We start from the raw sequence: 15,415 nt of genomic DNA, 5'->3' as shown, positions 1-15,415 counted from the left end.
TTATTGTGGCTCCCCGCTATTTGGAGGGAAAAAAACATTAGTCACATTAGTCAGTTATATAATTTCTTGGACTTCCGAAGCATTCATTCTTTCATTTACCTCCCTCCACTGCGTACTCGCGGCCGCTGGCTGCTGCTGCTGCGCCGCGGGAGCGAGTGGTTGGAATGTATTGACGTCAGGAGGAAGCTGGACACACGCGCGTCGCATTCACGCACGAACATTCACGCGCGCGCATGAAATGTTCCGCTGTCCCACTCACTCCGTTTCTCTTCTGCGGAGCGGGCGCGCGGTCACACACAGCTCGAGAGTCTCTGGAATGAGCCTTAGCCGGCGGACGGACATGAGAAAAGTGTGTGCACGCATGGACCGAGAACATGGAGTGTTATGAAAGAAATGGAGAAGGCGGCGCAGTCCTTTTCTACGTCTGAATTCAGCGGTGACGTTAAGTGCGAGGCTGTGGAGTGACAGAAAGAACCGTTAGCTGAACGGCTCGCAGCTGCGGGATATTTGCCCAACAATGGTAAGTTGGCACCGGGGTTACTGTATTCCCATTGCTGTTTCTCTGCTCCATTATATTCCTGCGGCGCTGTCAGTGTCAGTCAGGTTTGTTGGTAGCGTTTGTTTGGAGGTGTTAAGCAGCGGCCAGGAGGATGACAACATGCCAACTCGGGACTGCAGTTGAGGCCAATAGAGAACAGCTGGCCTAAACACAAGTGTTGCAGCCCGTAGGCAAGATTACGCAGTGTTTTGGATCGGATAAAACTGTACAGCCATGGATATCAGTGCATATTAACACGGCGAGGCCTGCCTCCGTCCACTTGGCCCAGTGAAGCTGTGAGAGGGGGCTTTAAGAATGTGGGAAAAGGCTGCTGTTGCCTTTAATGGTAATAGTGATGCTGCTGGAAAGTGATAAATAAGTGATGATGGTGTTGACAGTGATGTGGTGAATAAGATAAGTTGGCAGTGTTAACTGAATTGATGATGACCGTGGTAATGAAGATGATGATGGCCGCTGAACTTGTTACTCTGGGGAAGATCTGATGGTGACATCATCATGCCACCTTCTGACCCTCTTAGCCGAACTAATGACACACAAACACACACACACACACACACACACACACACATACTTACATACATTATGGCTTCCTGTTACAGTATTGATTTGGCATGCCATTTGTGCTGGATGGGTGTTATTTGAGATAGAGCCAAACACAGCCCTTCAACACCACAGACAATAAAATAATGTTTGACCCTCTACTGCTCTTATTGTACTTTAATACATTACATGTAGTCTTCACTCTTCTTCTCTCCCGGTGTTCTTTTCTGCCTTTGTTAAAATATTTGAAATATCAATGTATTTCTGGTCCAGTGCTTGATGAGGATATGAGGCATTAGCAGCAGCTGACCTCATCTAAGCCCTTTTCCCTTTGGGCCAAAGGCCAAAATCATCAGCACTGCCATTTTGTCTCATTGTGTTGTCTTTTCTTTGTCCTGCCAGGTGATTCCCCACCAGTGAAGAACTCTGCTGCCCTGTACCCCCTGCCTCCCTCTGTCCCTGACACCTCAACACAACAATTTTTCATATCCCTTATCCTTTTATCCCATCTTCCTGGAACCCTCCAGTTCAGTCCCTCCTCCCTCCCAAATCCCCTCTTTGTTCCAAATATGGACTCCTCTGGAGAAATAACCTCAGCCCAGGATGGACATGTCGACCCCGGGTGCAGACCTAGTCGCTCTGATCTCAGCGGACTCTACCATCTGGGTCGGACGTTGGGCAGGGGCCACTTTGCTGTGGTCAAACTGGCTCGCCATGTCAACACTGGGCAACTGGTTGCTGTCAAGATGATTGACAAGACAAAACTTGATGTTATGGCAACAAGCCACCTCTTACAGGAAGTGAGGTAAAGAATAATAATTATTTGGAAAGACAGAGGTAGAGAAGAAAAGATTAAGGTTAGAAAAAAGTTTTGAAAAAGCAAAAGTGTGAGCACTTTGTTGTCAGCTGTGTTTGAGGTCGCATTTAATGGGATTTCAAACAGGCATGCTGATTTTAGACTGTGTGTGATCCATTTGAATCCTATCTTATTTAAATTTTTATCTAAATTGCACCATCACCATTTATTAAAAGTAAATATTTTTAGTTCCCTGGGTTACCCTATTAAACATCATCATTACTACTTATTTTCAGGTGCATGAGGCTGGTGCAGCACCCCAACGTGGTTCGCCTCTACGAGGTCATCGACACACCCACCACCCTCTACCTGGTCATGGAGCTGGCCGAGGGAGGCGACCTCTACGACTACATCCTCCGGCATGAGGGAGGTGTAGCTGAGGGCACCGCCAAGCGTCATTTTGCCCAGATTGTGCGTGCTGTGGCGTACTGCCACCAGCTCCACGTGGTGCACCGGGATTTGAAGCCAGAGAATGTGGTCTTCTTTCCTCAGCAGGGGGCTGTGAAGCTGACAGACTTTGGGTTCAGCAACTTATTCCAACCCGGGGCGATGTTGGCCACCAGCTGTGGGTCGCTGGCGTACTCCGCACCAGAGATATTGCTGGGAGAAGAGTATGATGCTCCAGCTGTGGGTGAGCAATTTAAAGATGTAGATGTAGATTATTTTTTTTTGTATCTGGGAATTTTGGAATCACTGGCCTAGATAAGCAAGTATGTGCAGGGTTCTAGTTACACACATTGAATGTGCTGCTGATGCGGACATAATGCACTCACATTCAGATAACTAACTAGGGGTAATATGCAATGTCCTAGTCATTCTGTTCTGAGATCAGCATTTGAAATGTTGCTATTGAGGAAGTAAGGATCAATAATGAATGAATAAATCTACTTCAGCTTACTTAACTGGTGTAATTTTAAAAAATCCACCCTGAACAGATCAAACAATCTTAGCTCAAGGTAGCTTTAGCTGTTTTGGAGCTTTCAGTCCATGTCAGATCCCACATCAGAGTTTGCCCCCTTGTTATTGAATTGTAGATGTTGAAATTCCAGTTGTTTTCTGAGGACCTGAAGGACTTGACCTTCGGTAGAGCAGTTGACAAATAAGTCTTCCCTTAAGGTCCATCAAGTAGTTGCTCTGGAGCTTTCGCTCATACTACACAGTCAGCAGATAAGGTGAAGTTGTTTTTTTTCATGTGCTGTTTCCAAGGTCAAGAATGAACCAAATTGCCTGATCACGTTTTGCACAGCTACAACAAACTGATAATGTGACAAATAGTCCATATGCCAAATTCAGCTGCAGGGCAGTCCTGTTTGTAATTGTGCCTGTTTGCATGAGACAGTGTGTACACATGTGTGTGTGTGTGTGTGTGTGTGTGTGTGTATTTATCATTTGCTGTGTGTGAGAGGGATTGTGTGTCCATGTTTGTCCCTTTCACCCTGTGCATGTATTCCTGTGTATATTCTTGTGTGTTCCCGCTCTGTGTACCCTTCTATATTTATGTACTTGTATGTGTTTGCGCTTTGTGTGGGGCTGCATGTGTTAGTATGCGTGTGTGTGTGTGTATGTCCGTAAAGGATTAGTGTGTGTATCTGGGTCAGTCTAGGCAAGGCAGCCAGTCATGAGCCAACTGGGCACGTTCTGCAGTGGAACCAAGTACTGCAGTTCACCACTGGGCTCTCACACTGCATAGCAAGCATTTGTGTATGTGTGAGTGTGTATATATGTGTGTGTGTGTGCGTGTGAGAAAGAGAGATCAAGACAGATAGCAGAAAGAGAAAGTACCATGCATCAGTGTTTATCCATTGCAGAAAGGTTGGGTTATCCTGCTGGGAACTGAGTGACATTAGAGGCGAGGCAGGACATTGATTGTGGGATTTAACATTATAGGAACAGAAGGAAAACTGAGGGATTTGTCCCATGTCTCCTGGGGGGAGTCCGCTACAGGGAGGTTGGTGGTCTTATCTGCTAAGCTAGACTAGGCTGGATTTTGGCAGGGTTTGAACGCCATTTATTGTGGTGACTAAAAATGCATCTGCGCTGAATACAAATGTATCCCAACTGCAGTTAGGAGCTGTTCTTGTGGAAGGACAACTACTGCATTTGTTTAAAAGAAATACTGCCTATGGCAAGGATGAGTGGCATATGGGTCAAATCCAGTGAAAATGTTAAACTAAATATCTTTGGTTTTCTTTTTCTTCACATTACCCTGTGATGTTGTCTGCTCATGATGGTCTCGGTGGGATGCTTTTCTTTTTTTTTCTTAACCAAGGGCATGACACATGTATAAAAAGGAGTGGTGATGAAGAAATGCTGTTCACATGCATCCGTAACTTTAGTATGACTCATGAGTTGCATTAGTTCCTTTTTTCGTGTTAGTTCCTGTTTCTAAAAGCGTCCACACGAAGGGCGTCCTTTTAAATCCATTTGTGTGTGTTATTATTTTTACAACCTCCAAGACTGTTTTCTGCATCACTTCAACTCAAGTGCACATTTCTGTTCTATTTTACTCTGACATGACTCAACCTGTGGACATCACGATTATATCATCACTTTGACAGAAATGCACACTTCAGTCACCCACACACACAAAACCACAAGTGTGTATGTGTGTGTGATAATCCTGCAGAGAGTAAGAGATGTCCCTCAGTGATCTCAGCTTAGTAAGGTGACTCATAAACCCGTCTCTACACACACACATACACATGCTCTGTGTGTCTCTTTGATATTTTCTGTCTATAAACAGGCTGCTGTTCTGTTAATTCACTGTGGTTCCTTCACTGCCGGGAGTTGTTATAGTATATGTGTGCTCTGTTTGAGGACATGGTCAGGTGTTTGATGATAGTCATATGATGTGGAGGAGAGGCAGGAAGGTCCACGGGACCTCTTGCTTTTGACAAAGATGAACACTACCTACAGTTACGTAAAATATGCCCATTACTGTGTGCACACATGTGTGTACAGTTTTTGAGGTCAAAGTGTTAATGTTAGGCTTCACATTAGGTTCACAGACAAGAAAATGACTTCAAGTCGGTGGAAGGTCATCAGCAGTGGTGTAATATGTGCTTGATAGATTTTTGTGTACTTTTTCTTGACCAAATGGTCTTTTTAAAATTTGGATCTAACTGGGTCAACCTGGACTGTCATTGACTAATAGTTTGTATGTATGTGAATCAGTCTAAATATGACAATGATCAGTGAGTTATGACAGAGAAGTTGGAAGTTGCTTGGCAATAAAGTCACGGAAAATGTCAGATAAGAACAGATAAAGACCAAAATTGGTTTATGTTCTTTGCAGCAGGAACTTCTGCATTTGGCAGATACTGTAAGCGTCTCTGGGCGTACACATAGTTTTCTACACCATGAGGTGTAAATAGCATTGAATGTGTGACATGTGGTTGTAATAGAAGATTGCATTCACTTTAAGAAAGCTGATGGTGATGTTTTTGGCCTTTCTGGGTCTATTTTGTTTTTATATGGCCCAATCGTCTTTTTCTTGAATAAATGAGCCAAACACCAATCACTAACATCACTTTCATAATTTTTCCAGTGGAGCAAAAACAGTTAATGGCAGGTTGGCAGTGGAGCTAGTGACACTCCCATTCTTTAAAGAGCATTTACAAGATGAAAGAAACTCTAGGTGGAAGTTGGATAACTGAAGAGGTTTGTGAGATTTTTCAGACAAACATCTTTGTCAGTGTTTTCATCCTGACGGCTGCTGGACTGTTTATAATATCAACAAGGACTTTTTCAAAGCTTGCAAAGCCCAGAAACAGCACACCACCACCAGATGTGTTGGAAATAAACAAATCATCCCTCTTAGCAACAAAGTCCAAAATTAGTCACATCACTTTGTGGAAAATTTCACAACTCTTAAAGATATATGAGTCCTTTGGGCACCGCATGTGAGTGAGAGTGTAAAAGTGCTCTTAAGATGAAGTGGACATTAATTATCCACCTGATTGATTCCAACTACAGATAGGCTACCTTAAAATACTAGTGCAATGCTAATTTGTTGGAGTTTTTACATTTGAACAAATGTTCAAAAGTAAAGGAAATGAAAAAACTTTTAATTTGAACAAAAAAGTGTACAAATAGATATATTAGTGCTGGGCAACGATTACATTTTTTTAAATCACGATTAAAGTAGTGTATTGCGCAATTTTAATTTAAATGTACTGCTATATGCACAAAAGTGTAATAACATGTTGTTTGCAAACACTTTCAACAAATAAGGTGCTTTTTACCAGCAGTATTCCCTTTACACAGTAGCAATAAAATATTTCTTGTAAATCTCAACTTAAACATTAATATAATCAACTCAAATATTAAACCAAAGCTATTTGCCACTGCCAGGGCATTACCTTTTGTCTAGCTTGTTAAAACAAGTTACCATCAGAGTTTTTTTCTGAACAGGTATCAGCATGAGGTATCTTTAATCAGGGAGCAGCAGAAACAGTCTGTTCAGTAGGGTTGGGACGATGTCTACAAAATACATTTTACAAGCACGGACCAGGTAACGTAGAGCAACATTGAACACAGGGTGCAGATGTTGGTTTCGGCCGTTTGAGTTGTTTGATAGGCTGCGTCATTAACAAGTAAGCGGCTCACCTGCTGCCGTGATGACGGATCGCGGTGGAAAAAAAAGGAAAAAAAGATGACAGCGTAGTCTGCTGAAGCCTCCCTCCACTGCTTGTTTGGGTGGGTGATTTGCAGGCTGATCAACATCCCATGTTTGTTCCCATGGTTTGACTGAGTGTGTATATAGAGCCAGTCAGCAACGGACTTTCAAAATAATAATAATAAAATAAAAACTACATTAACGTGCGATAAAATAATTGTCGGCATTAATTAATTAATAAAATATGCGTTAACGCGATAATAACGTGCCCAGCTCTAATATATATATAAGTAACATTGTCCTTGAAGCTCAACTGATTCCAAGAAATAATGCGATGTTAGACACATCAGATAGGTATTTGAGCTACTCTAAAATGCACCAATGCATGCACAATTAATGCGCAAATAATCATCTGCTTTACCAGTAGCATTATATCAGAGTTAGAAGATAACTATATCAGAATAATAAGATCATTAGAAAATGGCTGCATAATTGGTCCAGTATATTTATCAGTGACCTGAATGCACCATTTAATAAGTTACACTTATGCAATGGATGTGGGGACACTCTGCTTTTGTCCTCCAAATGTGGACAAAATAATGCACCATTTTTTTGTCTGAGCTTGGAGGACCCTTTCGAACAGGGCCGGCTTTGCTGACATATTTGGTCCTGAAATGTGCACTTCGAATAGGCCCCTAGAAAGGGCCACAGCCAACCATAGAACCAGGATCATTCACTCTGCTTCTCTTTGCAGCACTGCTGAACTCTGTGCACAAGTTTTTGTATCTCAACACCTTTAGTAGTTAAACTGCTTTTCAAATCAGCCTGTCTACATCTGGTTTGTGAGAACTATCTGTGTGTGTGTGTGTGTGTGTGTGTGTGTGTGTGTGAGAGAGAGAGAGTTGATGTTTGTGCTGTCAGCGGGCCACTAATGCATGGTGAGAATGTGTGATATTCCCCAGTGAGCACAGAGAAGTACACTCCCAGCACTCAGTGGCTTCTCCTCCCTGTTGCATAACACTTCTCAAGACTGGAATGAGCGTGCCTGTGAGCGTGTACATGAGTGTACATTGTATGATAGGAACTGAGGGCTGTTGTTTGGACCATCATGAGTATAATGAGGGACAATGGTTGAATGTTTATCACACAGGGGACTGGTACGTGTGAGAATCTATGGATAGATATGCATCTGAATGAACTGCAGTTTTTGGATTTTTATTGTTTTCGGAAAGAGTAGATTTTTGAATTTGTACCTGATTTGCTTAAGATATTACAATGAAAAAGTTTATTTATAAATGCAGATGACACCATCTGACTTTTTTTTTTTTTTAAGTTTTTGCGTATTGGGCTGGATTTTACTACACATTCATTTTACTGCAAAGTGATATAAAGTAGTCCAGATCTTTGCAATGCAGATCGGTATCCTAAAACACTTGTGTTATTTTAAATAGTGTGAACTAATTGGCAAGTTGATAGCGCAAGCAATGATGCTGCATTCTTATCTTATGCTCTGCACAGTATATATATTCACAGAAAATGATGTTGATATAAATCATTTTCTAAAAACAAGTAGGGCTGAAACTAATGACTAATCTGCCGACTATTTTCATGATTAATCAACCAATCTTTAAGTCTATAAAATGTCAAGAAATTGTGAAAAATGCTCATCACAATTTTTCTTCAAATTTCTTCTTTGGTCTAACCAACAGTCCAAAACTTCTCTTCATTTACTATCTTAAATGACAAAGAATAGCAGCAATTCCTCAATTTAAGAAGGTGAAACCAGCAAATTTTTCACATTTTGCTTAAAAAATGCCTCAAACGATTAATCTATTATCAAAATAGTTGTCGATTCATTTTCTTTCGACTGACTAATCGAATAATCGACTAATCGTTGCAGCTCTAAAAACAAGTAGATATCAGAGATTTTTTGTGGCAATAATAGCAAGATTTCTTTTGTCAGCAGTCTAAGATAATAAATGTCAAAAATATTAGTTATACTCTCACTGTCCTAATAAATTGCATTGCAGTCTACAGCCATGCTAGCAGCTCTGAGAGGCTGTACTTCAGCACCTCAGTGCTTTGTGATAAATGTCACTGTCAACATGCTGACAGTGACAATAATAAACTTATAATAGACTTTATTTATAGAGCACTTATCAAAACAAAGAGCTTTAAAGAGACACAGAGACAAGTATGAAATAAAATACCACAGTGAATGATAAAATACAATGCCGCTGATGTTTGTCAGGTATAATGTTTACCGTGTTCACCATCTGAGTTTAGTATGCTAACACTTGTTAATTAGCTCTAAACACACAGTACTGCTGATGCTGATGTGAATGACATTAGTTTTGCAGGTATTTGGTAAACTAAAGTTACCTGATGAAGAAAAGTTCATTCACTAATTGTTGAGATTAGTGAAGGTTATTTCTCAGTAGACCAGAGAGACTGACTGAGAATGCTTCAACTATGTACAGTTACGTAAAATCTATTTGACACAGAGTATATAGAGTGCAGTCCTCGCTGTAAACGCCTACGACGATGAATAGAAAAAATTGGGAGGAAATGATGATCTGGCTTTATATCCAGTGTTACATGAGGGTTAACATGCAATGTGAACAGAATGTGCAGTGTTCCGATTTCCAGTGCAAGATCATTCTCAGAATAGCACAACACCACAACAAGCCCTCTGTTTGCTGTGGCCTTCAGCCCTCAGCTGTCTGTGTGTCTGTGTGTGCGTGTGTGCGTGCGTGCGTGCGTGTGTGTGTTTCCTTGACCTGGCCACAGTGTTCTCATGTGGTTCAGGCTGATCTGAGTTCGCAAGGACCACCTCTCACTGCGCCCGCATGAGGACGAGACGGGGGAGGGGAGGGGGGGGGGAGGAAAGGGAAGGGAGGAGACGGGAAAGAACACACTGTCAGCACTGTCAGTCAGCACCAGGAAGCCTGTGTGTGAGTGTAAGTGTGAGTGTGAGTCAGGCGTCAAGCGCACCCAGCCCGGCGTCTGCAGCTTAGGCTTCACACTTCAGACACAAAACCAGACATCGAGCTATAACTTGTGCACTTTCCCTCATATTTTTTTGCATCATTGAATAATAACCTAATGAAGACGTTGCTCTGTTGCTCATCCTGACCTCTGACCTCTCCGTTGAGGAGGTGGAGAAGGCGTCGGGTGAAAATAAAAGTTTCAAAAAAAGAATCACTTCATAATGCTGTTATTTTGACCTTGAACCAGAGTTGATCCTTTTATGTAGATTTGTAGGACAGAATCAGATCTGTAGGCTGCTTCAGAATATAACTATTAGGTGTTTTTAAGACAAATTCAAAAAGGAAAAATATCTTTAAATATCCCTTATGAGGCTCACAGAATTCTAAAAATCATGTGGGATTGTAGGCTATTTTAAGGCTGGAGATGATTTACTATTTAAGGCAAATTTTTATGCTTTGGTGTGTGTGCGTTCCCAGATATTGGTCCCTTGGGGTGATCCTGTACATGTTGGTGTGTGGAGTCCCTCCCTTTCAAGAAACCAACGACAGTGAGACTCTGGTCATGATTCTGGACTGTCGCTACTGCGTCCCCGAACATGTCTCAGACGACTGCAGAGAGTGAGTACTGATGAATGACATTAGGCTAAGATCATAGCAATGGTTGATAAGGTTAAAATTTCTCTCTGACAGCTCAGGGGGAAAAAAATCTTAAAAATACAAAGACTGTATTGTGTTTGTCTGATATCTTGATTGTAAATTGATTTTTTTATTTAAAGGTTTTTTCTCTGTCAGAGGTTTTTTTGCTGTTGAATAGATGTGTTGGGTCACCCTGCCTTAAGAAGCTGCTGACCGTAAAATCATCTGATTAGTGTCTGTTTCAGTGGATAATGTTACTGTCCTAGTTGTGTCAGACTCTTCTTGACCCTGCTGCAAATACAGTTTTTGCTAAAACAGTGAATGCTCTCTTCACTCAAAACATTAAGTGCTATCTATCGAATATTGCCTGTTGTTTTCTTTCATGCACAAAACATTGGTGTTCCTGAACCTTTAACTGTATTTCTGTCTTATCAGAAGCACACAAACACACACCTAGAACAAAATCCAACTTGCATGTCTTCTCACTTCACCTCCACTCCTCACACCTCCAACCAAAACACACACACACACACACACACACACTGTCCTTGGCTCACAGGACTGCATCAAAAACATCAATACAGTTTGATGCTGCAGCTGGGGAGAGTGAATGATATTAAAACCCCAAAACACAGTCTTCCAGATAATTTCATTAGCTCACTATTGACTTAACAGAGGAATAATCATGGAGGAAGTAGATCCTTAGTGGGGGTTTATCAAATCCAAATGAAAATTCACATCCACATTCAAAAAGCACCCCTTTAACAATTGCTCTTAAAATTCAAATGGAGTATCTGAAGGTCTTGAAAGGACCTTAAAATGTTATAATAGAATAAAATGTTTTTGTATCCGATTGCAGGCTGATGGGAGTCATATATACAATAAACAAAATATGGGATTGTTTTGATAGTTGATCGCATATGCTGGAGGCTGGTTAGTCCTTTTTGTGGAGAATTGTGAAATAAAAACATCTACATAAACAAAACAATTTTGATTTTGCTATTTAAATTTTATGTACTGTAAACAGATCGTAAGTAAAAGAAAGTTTTTTAAAAATCGGTAAAAAGAATATAGCTTTGTCTGTTTTAGCAAAATTTACATGAACATAAATTAATTAATCATTTTTGTTTTGCTCAATCTATCCAAAACATATGACAATTCTAGGCCATGTTGTCTATACTGGTTTACTGGAGGCAAAATAGAAATATGTTAGTTATGTCTACACAAATGTCTAAAGACTAAAACCAACAATGAATTGATCCTAATAACAAGTACTGTGTGATTTATCTTTTTCCTCTCTGACATAGAGCCCCATTGTTGTCCAAAACTGATTAAAAACAAATCAATGGGGCACACTGTTGCACTGGGTCAAAAGTTCCTTCATTACCATGAACACACTGTCTGTAGTTAGTAATTCCTACAAACATTATTATGGTGGCATAAATACTCGGTAGAGGAAAAATTATGTATTAATCCACAGCTTAATACTCCCCTAAAAATGCAATTTAATCCTGTTTCTTGTAATGTATGCTAAAATCTACTGTGCCTAGCTGTTGGCACTGTTAGCTGGAAATAACTGTTAAATTACTGAAATTATATATTTGTGAGCCATTTTTAAACATTTACATCTTCGGGCAGGAATGAATGGACTGGGGACGGAGTTCCAAAGACACGGCAGGAAAGACAGAGAGATACAGACTAAAACATGGTGGCTTTTTTATTAGATTGGATTTGTTGAGAACAATATAGAAGAAATTATTATTAATTATCCGTTACATGTGAGCACACCAAAGATGGTGAAAATGGAGGTTTATAAATGCTGAAACATGCCAGATTGGTTAATGTGGTACAAATTGCAGCATGAAAAAGGAACAACAGCAGTACAGGTAACATGTGTAAAAAACCCCAGCTATATCTGCCTGCAGTTCTTGCTCCAAAAGCTCCCTCAAAGGACGGTTTTATATTTCCAGTTCTCTAGAAGTAGTTTGTTAGATTATCTGCAGCCGCAAACATATCCTGGAACATCTGAACCAGCACTTGTCATATGACTTGTCATGAGCACTCGGTCACATGATGGTGTAAAAGGAGCATAATAGAGACAGAACAACCTTCTGGACATTAGAAACTCATACAGGCAATAACAGTATGTCAAGATGTGTGGAGATGGCTTAGATCACATCTAAACCAGGCAGTGAGTTCCATTGCTGTAATGGCTGATCACCAAAACGTGATGCAAAAAATAAAGCAAGCAAAACAGCAGCTTATATCTTTTCCATGAAACAATAAACCTCTCTGTCTTTTCCCCATCAGTCTGATCTCCATGATGCTCCAGAAGAATCCATCTCGCCGCGCCTCACTTGAGGAGATCGAGGCCCATCACTGGCTGCAGGGGCTGGATAACGCCCTGCTCAGTCCAGAGTCCCCACCACACTGGCTGTCAGGGGCTCTCTCTCCCAGCTCTCCTCGCTCAGGAGTACCTGAGTGCGGGGACCTGCTCGCCGCGAGGCCCCCGCCTCAGCAGGCTTTTCCTGGACCCTGGCAGCCGAGTCTCAGCTTCACCCTCCGTCCACCTCCGGCTGAAGAGCCTCCGGTCACCAAGAATGTGCCTGCGCTACAGCAGATCTGTGAGGAAGAAGAAGAAGAGGAGGAGGAGGATGTGGAAGTGGGCAGCTTGGCAAACGAGGGTGAAGGTTTTGCATCTTTGTTGGTGGCAGAGACAGAGAGAGAAGCTGAGGAGATGTTCAATGGAGCAGATGATCAAGAGTACAGGGAAGAGGAACAAAAAGAAGAATTAGGAAGCTCAGTGGAGATAATGGAGGAGGAACAGGAGGAGCAGGAAGAAAAGGCAGGGATGGAGATGGAAATAGAAAAAGAAGACAGTGGGTGTGTGATTTCCGACCAGCCAGTCAGTCATGCAGACAAACCGGTCAGTCAGACACCTCAAGTTCCACCATCATCTCTGCTTGGTTTGGGGGTACCCTGCTGTCAGGGGCAGCCAGGAAAGGACGAGGAGACTGAACCTAACAACAACAACAACAAACCTGCTCCTCTCCTCCCTGAAACTTCTGTCCCTGCGTCCTCTGTGAGACTCATCCTGTATGAGAAGGAGGCGCAAAAAACAGGAAGAGAAGGAGAACAAGACGAGAAAACAGAGGAGGGTGGAAGAGTTGACCTCATAACAGACAGATCTCAACCCCACAATGCTTTGGGCACCCGGGATGAGGCTGCCCCGAAGGCCGAGCAGGGGAAACGACACAGCATAAAGCTGCGTGAGAGACTCTTTCAGTTCCCTCTGTGTGAGAAAGCTCTGGCCTTAAACATACCGACACACACCAAGCCCAAGATCCTGCCACTGGCTCAGTACAACTGCTGCCATGTGCTTTAAGTGAAACCAGCCTGGGTGCTGCCTGTGATGTGCTGCTCACTTGGGACATGCAGGCTGTTTAGCAGTAGGCAGGTGGCTGGCTACAAAGCACAAACCTTGTGAAGTGGCAAGCCACTGAGCTCCCTGCTGAGCCTGTCTGCTGCAGAGACCTGGAGGCAAGAGAGCAAAGACCCTCAGCATGCAAACACCCAGTGTACAGGATGGGACGTGTACAGCTTCATACCCACAAACACTCAGTTCTAGCATTGTGCTCATGTAATGAACATTGTGTTGTGCTAGAGGTGGTGTACAGCACATAGTCAGAATTAGTAGAACCTCATGCATTTGCTGCTGTGTACAGAAACAACCATAGAATCACAATGCCTAGACTGTGTCCAATCTGTAGCTTAGAAACAATACTGGACCTACAGGAAGGAGGAAGACTAAAGAAAGAAGATTGCAGCAAGAAATAAAAATAATGACTGCAACAGTTTTTATTGAATAAGCTATAGTCTATATATTTGTTTGTTTAAAAGGTGCCTACAATGATAAAATGGGTTTCATCCTGTATAGTACATGGCCACCGTGTCATTTTGTTTCTGACTTTAAAAAGCTCTAAAAGTCAAAATGGTCTAGTGCTCAGTAGATCTCTGATTTCATATTTTAAAATATGTGAGTTAGAATAAACTTTGGACCAGCTTCTGCTACAGAGTAGCACCCGTTTCCTATTTTCCTTTGCACAACCTGCTTCTCTCATTGGTTTATAAAACTCTTAATGTAAGCTCGATGAAAGAAAGACTAAGACTGTTTGATATGAGATGATATGATATGATACTATGTAATATATGCCTAAGACTGAGATGATGATACGATTTTCTGTTCTCTAAATCCTAAAGTCTTAATATAATGGATTGTTTTAACATAGAGTATAATAGTATTGATAGGATCATTGATCAGGATGCAGGTCTTCCATTGTACTTTGAACTTGTTCTTTTTAATTCTAACAGGTTAATACTATTTGATCATAACAGCTTTATTTTGGATGTTCAGAAGTTCCTTGATTTTTTTTTATGACGTGACATAGATATAATTACTCTGAAGAGATACAGGACTTTGTGCATGTTATTACTGTTTATCACAATATACCTCCATGTGTCTATGATCTGACAAGACATTTTTCTTGTGTAAGTACCTTGAGGTAACCCACTCAATGATGAATTGCACACAGTATGACTACTGGTAGCTTTTACAAGCAGTATCCTGGGACTGATGGATAGACTTGTTGTTGGTCATATAGACCAAATGACAGTTTTATGTTATTATGTAGCTGAGGAGTCCCTCTGTATGGTAGTATTTACCATATAATGCCTCTTTGTCTTTCTATATTTTCTCTTACACACTTTATTTTTCCTCTTTTGAAGCTGAGACAAGAAGTCTAAAATTGTGTAAAGAACAGTTAAAGAAGGCCAAAGCTGTACAATAAGCTACATCTTCCCCCTATAGTTCAGTAAACAGAGCTTATCACTGCAGCTTCATGGTTTCAACAAATTGGATTTTTAACTTGTGACCTGTGATGGAACGGTCTCTGCCTATATAAAGGAGCAGATGTCACGTGAAATCTGATTATCACTCATTTCATCAGCCATGGAAGCATAAAATCTGTGCAGAAGAGGGATACAATCCCATTATTTGTCCCTGTGTGATTGCAGCCTGTTTATCCTCAGCGTGTCTGTGTCTACTGACCTGTATTGTGACTACGACCACGTCTCTATGGAGCCATGAACTTATTTTTCTGTATTTATTTATTAAAATGGATTAAATAAACAGGATGAATGTGTGCCGTGTGCTGTTT

General features: G+C 41.4%; 1 protein-coding gene across 1 annotated transcript; it reads left to right on the top strand.

The window, feature by feature from the left end:
- Nucleotides 1-222: 222 nt before the first annotated feature.
- Nucleotides 223-15,399, top strand: LOC119893708 (serine/threonine-protein kinase SAPK7-like). Its single transcript, XM_038706032.1, has 5 exons — nt 223-520; nt 1,502-1,904; nt 2,192-2,590; nt 10,041-10,181; nt 12,510-15,399. Exons 2-5 carry the CDS (start codon nt 1,669-1,671, stop codon nt 13,582-13,584), a joined length of 1,851 nt encoding a protein of 616 aa, XP_038561960.1. The 5' UTR covers nt 223-520; nt 1,502-1,668; the 3' UTR covers nt 13,585-15,399.
- The last annotated feature ends 16 nt before the right edge of the window (nt 15,400-15,415 follow it).

Source organism: Micropterus salmoides, unplaced genomic scaffold, assembly GCF_014851395.1.
Source record: "Micropterus salmoides isolate LMB-PRFRI ecotype aquatic unplaced genomic scaffold, ASM1485139v1 Ms_hic_scaffold_8, whole genome shotgun sequence".
NCBI classification, from domain to species: Eukaryota; Metazoa; Chordata; class Actinopteri; order Centrarchiformes; family Centrarchidae; genus Micropterus; species Micropterus salmoides.
The sequence above is the reverse complement of the archived record's forward strand: the minus strand, read 5'-3'. Positions and strand labels throughout refer to the sequence as shown.